The sequence below is a fragment of the Zalophus californianus genome, chromosome 10 (assembly GCF_009762305.2).
Source record: "Zalophus californianus isolate mZalCal1 chromosome 10, mZalCal1.pri.v2, whole genome shotgun sequence".
Lineage (NCBI taxonomy): Eukaryota > Metazoa > Chordata > Mammalia > Carnivora > Otariidae > Zalophus > Zalophus californianus.
Window position 1 is genome coordinate 21,446,652 of NC_045604.1, and position 10,978 is coordinate 21,457,629.

A 10,978-nucleotide genomic window follows, 5' to 3' on the forward strand; every position below is an offset into this window, starting at 1 on the left:
TATTCTATTTTTTTAAGATTTTATTTATTTATCTGACAGAGAGTGAGAAAGCACAAGCAGGGGGAGCAGCAGAGGAAGAGGGAGAAGCAGGCCCCCCATTGAGCAGGGAGCCCAATGCAGGACTCGATCCCAGGACCCCGTGATCATGACCCGAGCCGAAGGCAGACGCTTAACCAACTGAGACACCCAGGCGCCCCTATTTTTAATTTTTCTAAAATAAGACTTCCTATAGAATAAATCTTGCTTGCTAAGTTTATCTGAAAAAAGATCAGTTTGAATCAGTCACAGAATTGAAGAATATCTACATCAGAAATTAAGGACAGTCTAACCTCCCACCCAATACTTGGATCTCTTATGGAATGTTTCCAACAGCCTTTTGACACATTTTGGAAAGCAGAACTTTCCACCTCACAATAAAATTCAAGTACATTTCTGAACTATTTCAAAAGTTCATCTTCATACAATGCTGAAATCTTCCTCCTTTTAATTTCTGCCCCTTACGTACAGTTAGTTCCATTCTCTGGAACTACTAAGACATTAAAGGAGTGATTTGGTTCCTCTGAAATAAATTTCATTCCATCCTACAAATTTAATATACTTCTCTCACTCTAGAAGTACAAAGTGTGAAGCTTTGTCACAATACAGTACAAGGATATCCCTACTGAGTTGACAACTCTATCTGGGAGAACCTTCCATTTTATTTATTTATTTATTTATTTTAAAGATTTTATTTATTTATTTGAGAGAGAGAATGAGAGAGAGAACACGAGAGGGGGGAGGGTCAGAGGGAGAAGCAGACTCCCCACTGAGCAGGGAGACCGATGTGGGGCTTGATCCTGGGACTCCAGGATCATGACCTGAGCCGAAGGCAGTCGCTTAACCAACTGAGCCACCCAGGCGCCCAGAACCTTCCATTTTAAAGAGAAATCACAAATCAGTCCTCACCACTAAAAGCCATAAAATATGGTAAGGAGTCAGCTCCTTCTGAATATTACACAGAATAAATAATCCCAAATGCTTACCTTCTAGCTCATGGTTGTGAAATTCATATATGAATTATTAATAAAACATTCTTTGCTTATCTTTTGATACAATTTCACTCCTGTAGTTTTAAATATCATCTCCTTTGGTCAAGAATTGGCAAGTAGGAAGAAGAGATTTCCACAGCAATTTATTATTAGTTTTACAACTTTTTCAGCAAGATAATTTACATATTTAAAACATCCTCAAACATTTAAAAGGCATTATCACTTTCAATCACTGACATTTTACCAGCAAGGTTATAAGCACCTACATAACTAAAATTCTTTTCTCTTACTTTTTTTTTAAATAACACTGATGAACTAGTGGAAGCAATTTCCCTTCTTTGTGAAGCCTATGAGTGTCAGTTGCACCTCCAATAAAAGTTCCATTGATAAATATTCTTGGTACCTGTTGGATAAACAAAAGATTAGCTGTCACTCTATTGTCGGAAGTATTAAGACCTTTCACATAATAGTAATAGATGCTCATACTCTGGGTACTTTTATGGGCCAGGCACCAGACTAAGCTCTTTCACAAAGTACTTAAATCTTTACAACTCTTGGGGTAGGTACTAATTTTAGCCTTATTTTGGAGGGAAATGAGGCACAGGAACTTGTCCAAAATCACAATGACAGCAAATGACAGAGGTAGGATTTAAATCCAGGGCAATCTGACACTCAAGCCTTTCCTTCTAATTGCTATGGCATATAAAAGATAAAATAACACAGTCTGTAATTATTGTTTATAAACATCTTCCATGCACATTAAAACAAGAAGGAAAATGGCAACATTATATATTTTCCCAATAATGCATTTCACTGAAAAAATGCATATGGTTGGACAAATTTCAGGAATCTAAAAACATGAAGAACTAAAGCACTCCTATTAGCACAGTAACTGAAGACTGACCCATGGTCTGTACTGTTGAAGTAAAGGGAGGAAGGATTTCGTCTTGAGAAGAGCTACAGGAGGATCTTAAAGATTCACAGACAAACACCCATGACAACACCATCACCCCACTCTCCTAGTCAAAACACACACACATACACGCACGCACACACATATGGCAAGAATAAAAATAAAATGAATGAATTCTGCTGTTTCCCAGTCTCTGAATTTTGTTCCCAGATCTGCCATTTCTTTATCCAAAAAAGATTCTCAGAGGATGAGACAGAGAGAATGCCTGGCTCCCTTTATGTAAGCGTCTAGGCTCTACGTGACCCAGGTACCACCTATTTGGAGGAAAAGCACCATAGAGGATACACTTACAGTTTTTTCACCAGTCATTTTGTAGAGAGCATCTTGAAATTGACTTCCATATTCAAGCATGTCCAATTCCACCACTTTATACTTAACATTCATGTCATGGAAAAGTTTTTTTGCCATTGTACAGTAAGAACAAGATGTTTTTGAGAAAATCACCACACAATTATCAGAAATTGTTTCCTGAAGTCAAACAAACAAACAAAATTTTTTCTTTAATTCTAGACATTACCTTCTGGAAAGAAATCATTATTATAGTGGAAACAGGATGGATTCTGAAGTCTCATGATTCAGTGTTCAAACTAAGTCTCCATCAGCTATTTTCTCATTTGCAGATTAAGAATATTATTATTCATTTAAAAGGGATGTTTTTAGGAAAAAAGGATAGAACAGATGCAAAGGTGGCATGAAGTGATAACAATAATCACAGTCAATTCATATACAGCAAACATCTCTGTGTGCCAGACACAATTCTTCACATCTGACCTTTACTAGCTCATGTAAACCTCACTGTAATCCTGAGATAGGTCTTATTATTATCTCTACTCTACAAATGGGGAAGTGAGACACAGAAGAAAATAAGTGACTTACTCATAGTACTAATAAGAACTGGAAAGCTGAGATTTGAGCCCAGGCAAGTCTGATTCTACAGTCCAGGCACTTAAACTCTGTTATATTGCCTCTTAAATAATCAGTAGGTGTTTTAGGAGTTAACTCCTTACCTTCCTTAACTTTTAATGGTGAGGACTGATATATGATTTCTGTTTAACATGTAAGGCTGTCACTGATCCAGGTATAGACAACAGCTTACCCCCTCAACTTCCACTCCTTCCTATATATCTTTATAGTTAAAAAAAACTGTCATTGTCATTACAGTATTGCTAAGGCATTCTTATATTGTTGTTCCTGGAAAAGCTACTACCAGAAATGCTGATTCAAAGGATTTCAGGCAGGGCGCCTGGGTGGCTCAGATAGTTAAGTGTCTGCCTTCGGCTCAGGTCATGATCCCAGGGTCCTGGGATCAAGCCCTACGGCGGGCTCCCTGATCAGCAGGAAGCCTGCTTCTCCCACTCCCCCTGCTTGTGTTCCTTCTCTCTCTGTATCTCTGTCTCAAACAAATAAAATCTTAAAAAAAAAAAGGGGGGGTGGTTTCAGACAGAAGTCAGAAACTTTTTTTTTTTTTTTTTTTAACTTCCCAGATGATTCTATTATCAACCCGGTTTGGAAACTACTCTCCAGGCCTTTATCACAAAGACTATGATTTTGCTATGCATCTGCATTGCTTGTAAAATTTGTTTTCTTTTTTGTTTCTGAGTATATGAATGTCCAGGTCCTTCAAGAGATTCTGAATAGATAAGTAGCACCCAAGCATCTGTCTTAAGTTGTTCTTATGTGGGTCATAAGCAACACCTTCAAGATGAAAGCCAAAAATCAGAAAGTAGAGTACCCAGGCAAAGTAATTCTAAAGTTACATCCATCCTTGGGTGTCAGAAGGGTTTTAAGGCACAGTCTAGCTCTCTGCAAGTTGGTCTATTTTTATGCTTTCTCTTCTAATTACTCATAATATTCAGTATAGAAGTCTGTCTTGGAGAAAGCCAGCCATACCAGAGATGTATGAACGAATCCATTTTATAGATGAGAAAATTGAGGCTGAGAAGTTCACAACACTAGGATTTAACGCAACCTGTCCCAACACCAAAGCCAGCACTCTTTCCTCCACCATGCCACCTCTCAGGTTATAGGCACACTGAGACCATCGTGTAGAGAGAGCTGAGCATCCCGGGTGCTGATATGCAGTAAAAACACTGATGAAGAGATTCCAAAGTGAGCTGAAACTCAAGATGACAGTGCCAGAGTATCTCGAACAATCCTTCTCACCTTCTCTCAAGCTCAACCTTGCTAAATTTTCATCATTTTGTATTCTTGTTTTAAAAAGGAATTCCCTCACAACAGGTTTTTAGCATTGCTGTTACTTTCATCAGCTGTGAGTGAATACTTTCTTAGCCAAATAAATTAAAGGCAGAAATGTTATACATGTGGTGGTGGTTGGTGATGAAGAATAGAGAAAGGAAAACATAAGTATGTCTTGTAGACTGCAAGGGAAGAAAAACATACGAGAGTTTTTCTGAGGCAGAATGAACTGGGTTTTGCAGTGAAAGAGAGGAAAACAGTACCCAGCAGCGCATGGTCTGCAAGTTGGTCTATTTTTGACCTATTTTTGATCTTGAGAGGATCATTTATAGAGTAACTACAGCATACTAAGTTCTGTGTTAGGGGAGAAAGCTGTTAAGCAGCTTCCCAGGCCAACATCAAACAGCATCCCTGGCTAAGAGCAGCTTGCCTGGTATCAACAGGAGACCTGAGGTAGGTCTGAGGGAAAGGAAGAGCTAACCTCACAGACCCAACTTAGAGGGAGTAAAGACTCCATTAATAATAAATCTCATAAACTTTGACTGCCAATATGATCTAGAACTTTTCTGTCACATGGATTATTTTGATAGCAGATTTTAAAGTATACATTTAGTAATTCATTTGCTGAACTATGTCAGGCTGGATAATGAATAAGCATATTAAATGTGTAAAACACAATTCTTTTTCTACAGAGGAAAGGTTTCTCCTACATCTCCCACATCACTCACTTGAATCTGATTCACAGGAACAGTTGCTGACTTCCCCCAAGATGATGATGTGCTGTTCCCCATCCTAAAAAGATTTTAAAAGGCAGTGCAGCTTTAAACATTAAAAATAATCATTAATGATAATATAGCAAATGAGATCCATTTGAAGAAAACCTGATATGCAAATATATATCCAAACCTATGAAACAGAAAAAAGTTTTACTTATTAGTACAAAAATAACCAAAAGGGACTGTATGCTTCTCTAGCCTCCCAATGTTCTTAATTATTTGGTAAAACCACATTTACTGTGTTTAAAGCCTGGCACACTCTTATTTCCGAACACCAAATTTTGAATAGACTGTCCTAATGACTGACCTTAACCTGACCATTAGTTTAAAAAAAGTTTCCATTTTCGTATTAAAATATGCCAAATCTCCATGAACACGCTGTGACACAGAGAACCTACAAAAATTCAAAGATTTTAAGGAAACTAAGGTATGTCAACCACAACATTCATAGCTCTAAGTTTCCCAATCTGTAAAGTAGGAATAATAGTCACACCCACCTCAAAGGGTTTTATGAAGATTAAATGAATTGATAGAAAGCAAAACAGTGCCTTGATCACAGTAAATGTTCAATAACACTATTAGTATAATTTCCTGATTACAGGGACCCTGTAGGTATGTATTATCTAAAACCCAGCTGTTGGGAGCTTGTAAAAGGAGGCATTCATTGTAACAGGAATATATTCACTAAAATATTGACCAGTTTTATATCATCGAATCTCTCTGCCTACCCCTAGAGCTTTTCCCCATCCACTTTATCTTTCTTGATCAGCCAGGCCCTATTGCATTGTTCAAACCATATACAGCATCCTGATGCAAACTAGTTAGAGCAAAATTACAAATCTTAGAAAAGAATCAGAATAATATGGGCTTCAAAAGAGAATTTCTTGAATATCTAAAGATTAAGAGAATAAGATAAAGAATTGAAGTTTCAAATATTTCCAAAAATAGTCTCCTTATGATTATGTTCCAAATTCAAGTTTTGATAGAAAACCTTTTCCTTGCAAACACTTCATTCATTCATTTTGAGTGCATTTAAAATTTAAATGTTGGGGGCACCTAGCTGGCCATAGTTGGTAGAGCATGTGACTCTTGATCTTGGGGCTATGAATTTGAGCCCCACATTGGGTGTAGAACTTACTTAAAAGAAAAAAATTAAAAGGATTTTTTACATTTTATCCTTGGATGATGAGTGGCTGATCTACACAGCCATGCCCACACACTTAGAATAAGGATGCTGTAACAAACATCACCTTCAGTAATTAGAGTTAGAGGCAGGAACTACTCCAAGGGAACATTATAACATTAGAACTCCCCAGTGTTTACAATCTATTATTCCTTACTTCCCAATAGTCGGTAAGGAAATCTTTAAAACAAAAAGGGCCTGTGTACTTAGGAAGGGGTTAGGAGTAGCATGCTAGGGAGACTGCAACCAACTTAGGTGGAGGGCAGAAGCTGCGTTAAGAAAAAAGCAGGCTGAGTTCCTGGAGCGTAAACAAACAAACAAAATGTTAATCGGCATGGCCTGGACCCAAAAACTTTTTTTGGTGTGATAAATCAGCAGCCTATCTGGTTTATCAACTAAGAAAACAAGTCCTTTTCATCTCTGGTCCAACATCTAACTGTCATCCCCAAACCATCTACCACAATATTTACTATTGAAGCAGGAGTTCCAGTAGAACCTTCATCTCCAAGTTATCTTGGGCAGTGAGAGGAGGTAGGAGGTGCATCTGAAATATCACCCCCTACCCTCCCAAATAAAAGAAAAAGTTTCTGGAAAGCACCTTTCTCCTTCAATTCTGGTTGAGCTTGGCAAAAGTTATTACCTAGTAAGGAAAGAGACATCAACAGAGAAGCGCACAAGAAACGTTTCACCTCAACACTGATGTACCCATTAGCCATGCGAGATTTATGGAGCGCCTCCTATATACTAAGTAGGCGAAATGCTCAATGCCCCAGGGATACACATCATTGGAAAAACACGTCAGGGGCTCAAGGACCTGTCAGTCAAATAGGTAACACCACGTGGTCAGCACCTTCCTGAGTGGATCACCAGATTAGAATAGAAAGATAATTAGCAGTTCCTACAGTCTGGCAGTACTGATCAGAGTTACCAAACCACGTAGGAAGGAAGAGACTCCCAGACAGAGCGATGGATGCACAGTGGCAGGCACAGACATTCGAACTGGCAGAGAACCACCATGGAGCACAGGCTCGGGCCCGAGGGCGGCACAGCATCAGCCCAGGCAGTGGGTCCTCCACCGCAGGCCTGGTACTGGAAGCGGGGAAGCACAGGGAAAGCAATCCTCGGTCTCGCCAGAGGTGACATCTACCAGGGTAAGTCACAGTCCCCATCCTCAAAGACTGGGCCATTTAGTAGGAAGCGTCCCCTTCACTTCCTGCGGTAGGGTTGCCAGGTTTAGAAAATAAAAATGCAGAACGCTCGATTACATTAGAACTTCACATAAAAAGGGAGTAACTGTTTAGTCTAAGTATAATCCGTGCAATATCTGAGATACACTAAGACTGAAAATTAATCGCTGTTTATCTGAAATCCCAACTTATTAGGTGGGGCGGGGGGGGGGAAGGGTCCAAGCCCCCCAATACCACGACTCGCATATTTTCGACGTAAGAGTCACAGGATCCGTAAGAAGGCACGACCGCTTAAGGCATCATTCACCCGCCCCCACCCTTCGTGAGCTCCCGCCGCCCTCCGAGGGCCCACCCGGCGCCGGGGAAAGAAGCGCCCGCGCCCACCGCTCCATCCAGACCCCTGCGAGGCTCCGCGCCACACCAACCCCCACCCCCCGTGTCCTGCCCGCCGCACCCCGTACCCAGAGGCCGCAGCTCCTGCTGCCCCGCCGAGCCGGCCCGCCGGACTGCTCCCGCTCCGAACCAGCCTTGTCCCCAGCAGCGCCGCGCGACGCCAAGACATGATCCGAGCGCCGGGGTGGCGGCGAGCGGAGAGGGCGGCAACCGCGGCCCGAGAGAGCCCGCCTCCGCCGGCTGGCCGGGCCTCCGCACGCCCGGCCCCTGGCCGACCCGGCCCGCCTCTCCCCGCCCCGCCGGGCTGCCCGAGCGCCGCCGGTCTCCTCGGCGCGGCCGCCTGAGTCCTCCCAACCGGGCGCCCGGCGGTCCCAGGGCGGAGTCGGGGGGAGTGCGGCACGCGTGTGGTTAAGCTGCGGTCCAGGCCGAAGCCGACGCCTCACCTGCTGGCTTCGAGGGCTCGACCCAGCCCTGCACCTGTTTCTTTAGGGATTAGGGACGCTCATAAAGGCCCACAGACCCGCGGAAACAGCGCGTGGGGACTGTGGCCGACATTCTGGCGAAACGGAGAAGAAAAAATGTCCGAAAGAAAGACTCGAAATGCTTGGGATGTTTACATGAGGATGGTAGCGTCATCACAACTTCCGGTCAGACAGGTGTTTCTGTCGGTGAAGTAAGAGCCTAACTATGTCATCTTAAAATTAGGCTGCTGATCCAGAACCCATATAAATCGTGGGACTATTAGATTTTACATCCAGAATTAAAAGAAAAAAGTAATCCAACGTAAAACATTCATTCCAAGGAAAACAAAATTTGTGTTTATAAATAAAAATGAAATTAGAAAATAAAACTTGAACTAGCCCAAAGGGTTTTTGCCATGGCTGTGGAAATAGCTGAGTGCTAAGGACAACATTGTGCCACTCGTGGTAATGCTAGCCCTTTGTGCGTTACTATTTGAGGGGGGTAGATCTTTATTTACTGAGGACATTGAAATCTATTTGTTAAGGGCAAAGGGCAAATATAGTATTTTTAAGATTCTAAACAATTATTAGAACAATCCAGACCTTTTTCTTTTTACATTTTACTGTCTTTAAGCACATAAAACTGTACTATTTAATATATTTCTCCATGAACTGTTTGTGAAATTCAGATCGCAGCGTATCATTTACAAATCTTTTGTCTTTCTTCTGATCATCTACACCTTTTGCACAGTTCTTGAAAACAACATCATCATCCCACCTTCTTTTAACTTTAAAGTTGGCCTGAGGCTGGGATGGGCCAGTGAGATTAAGGAGAGGGTTTCCACTCAAAATGTTTTCCATACGTATTCTTTCTTCTTCAGCTTTCTGTTCTTGTTCCTTCCTGGCCTGCTCTTCAGCTTTTTTAATTTTTTCTAGTTCTGCAAGAAGAGCTGCAGTATCATCATCATCACTCTCCTCTTCAAAATCTTCATCTTCATCTTCATCTGTTAGAGGATCATCTGCATCAAGGTTGGCAGCAGGAATCTGGTCTAACCAAGGCTTCTTTGACACTGACGAGGAGGTTGTATGTTCTCGTGTTGGACGATCTCTATTTTTTTCTCTTGCAGCAGCTCACTCTCTCTCTTCCAGCTCTCTCCTGAGGTTGCGAACCTCTTCAGGGGCATCCTGAGTAGTTTGTCTATATTTTATCTTTGTATGAGAAGGTAGGTCTCTACTTGAATACTGCTTTGAGAGTTGGCTCAAATCACCTTCTCCTTTTCCTCTCCCACCTCTCGCAGGTTCAAAAGTTGGCCTAGCTGCTGTTGTCATCTTTTATGCTCCCAGAAACCTCTGCCAATCCAGACCTTTTTTGATCCTTCATATTCAACTAGCTAAGTTTAAGATTCGTGTTACCAAATTACAAAATTAGAATGTCTGTTTCTGACGGGTTTTTTTTCCTATTTTCAAGTGAGTTGTTTCATTACTTCATAAAAGGATGAAAGTTAGTTGCAAAAACAAATACCCTAAAAGGTGTGAAGTCATTCTTCATAAATTCAAAATTAACTTTAAAATTTAAGAGATGTTTTCTGTAGTGTTGTGGAGTTTTGTTTTGTTTTGAATCAAAGATAGCTATTTAGGAAATTTACTGTTATTTTTGTTTTGAAATAAAATTTTACCTTACTGTGGTAAAGTTTTACAAAATAAAGGCCATTATGAAGTGAAACAATCATGTCACAATTTAATTTTCATATAGTACAGGCCTATGTTAAGCACAGAATTCACTGGACAGATTTTTTAAAAGGGATCCCCAAAGAAAGTACTTCAAACAAAAGTGTTATGTCTGAATTAAGCATAATATAGTCATAACCTTCAATTTCTTTGGGCTTCATTGGGTAGCTACAGAAGTGCTGATTCTTGGTCATGATTGTGATGTCTATAATAGTACATTAACAAGTATGCCTGCTGGATGTTCACTTAAGTGTATGGTGTGAACATAATGGGGGGGTGGCCAGTACAGGTACATCAAGAATAAATGATTAAATACAGACTTATGAGTTCTATACTTTTTTTTTCATGATTGAACATGATATCAATTAAAAGAATTGACATATCTTGGGGCGCCTGGTTGGCTCAGCCGGTTGGGCGTCTGCCCTCTGCTGGATCATGGTCCCAGGGTCCTGGGATTGAGCCCTGCATCAGACTCTCTGCTCAGAGGGGAGAGTGCTTCACCCTCTCCCTCTGCCTGCTGATCCCCCTGCTTGTGCTCTCTGTCAAATAAAAGCATAACATCCTTTAAAAAAAAATGACATATCTTTAGATATTCTTTCAACTTGTTTTTTTATTGCTTAAATTGTCAAGTAAAGCTCATACTTTTTTTTTTTTTTTTTAACCTCAAAACAGGTTTATCCCCTGCCTGGTGTTGAAAGCTACTGTTAAAAAACAAAATCCAGCTGAGTAAATTTGAAGCTCTAACTGGCTTTATTCAATGATTCATAAATTGGGCAGCATCTCATCTAGCAAATAGCAAGGAGCTCTACGATGTTGTACAAAATGGAAGGCTTTAAAAGGCAGAGGAGGTGGGACAAGGACATCATAAACAAATGAAAGGATTATTTCAGGCAATGTCACCTATCTTTCAGGAAGAAAGAGGTCTATCAAGCAGATTACCTCACTACTTCTCACCAGGAAATTCCCAACTAACCTATTAACATTATATCCCTGGGAAAGGCTGAAACTGCAATTAGGTTAGGTATTAAGTCTCAGTTTGGTGACGGGCTTAGC

The 10,978-nt window shown here is 40.8% G+C and overlaps 1 protein-coding gene and 1 pseudogene across 2 annotated transcripts; both read right to left on the reverse strand.

Moving 5' to 3' along the window:
• Positions 1-1,152: 1,152 nt before the first annotated feature.
• Positions 1,153-8,317, reverse strand: GLRX2 (glutaredoxin 2). 2 transcript variants are annotated; one of them, XM_027613682.1, is made up of 4 exons: positions 8,180-8,317; positions 4,926-4,989; positions 2,293-2,469; positions 1,153-1,431 (listed from the first exon to the last, which is right to left on the reverse strand). In XM_027613682.1, exons 2-4 carry the CDS (start codon positions 4,986-4,988, stop codon positions 1,315-1,317), a joined length of 357 nt encoding a protein of 118 aa, XP_027469483.1. In that variant the 5' UTR covers position 4,989; positions 8,180-8,317; the 3' UTR covers positions 1,153-1,314. The 2 variants fall into 2 exon arrangements, with proteins under 2 accessions (XP_027469483.1, XP_027469482.1); XM_027613681.1 differs by lacking the exon at positions 8,180-8,317 and adding an exon at positions 7,805-8,016.
• Positions 8,318-8,791: 474 nt separating this feature from the next.
• On the reverse strand, positions 8,792-9,593 carry LOC113933508 (annotated as a pseudogene).
• Between the last annotated feature and the right edge of the window lie 1,385 nt (positions 9,594-10,978).

Excerpts from the sequence above, each read along its gene's own strand:
- GLRX2 (XM_027613681.1), bottom strand. The coding sequence starts at position 7,905 with ATGTCTTGGCGTCGCGCGGCGCTGCTGGGGACAAGGCTGGTTCGGAGC. Across the intron at positions 4,990-7,804 it reads GCAGGAGCTGCGGCCTCTGG|GATGGGGAACAGCACATCAT; the intron begins GTACGGGGTGCG and ends AAATCTTTTTAG. Across the intron at positions 1,432-2,292 it reads AAATGACTGGTGAAAAAACT|GTACCAAGAATATTTATCAA; the intron begins GTAAGTGTATCC and ends TTTATCCAACAG.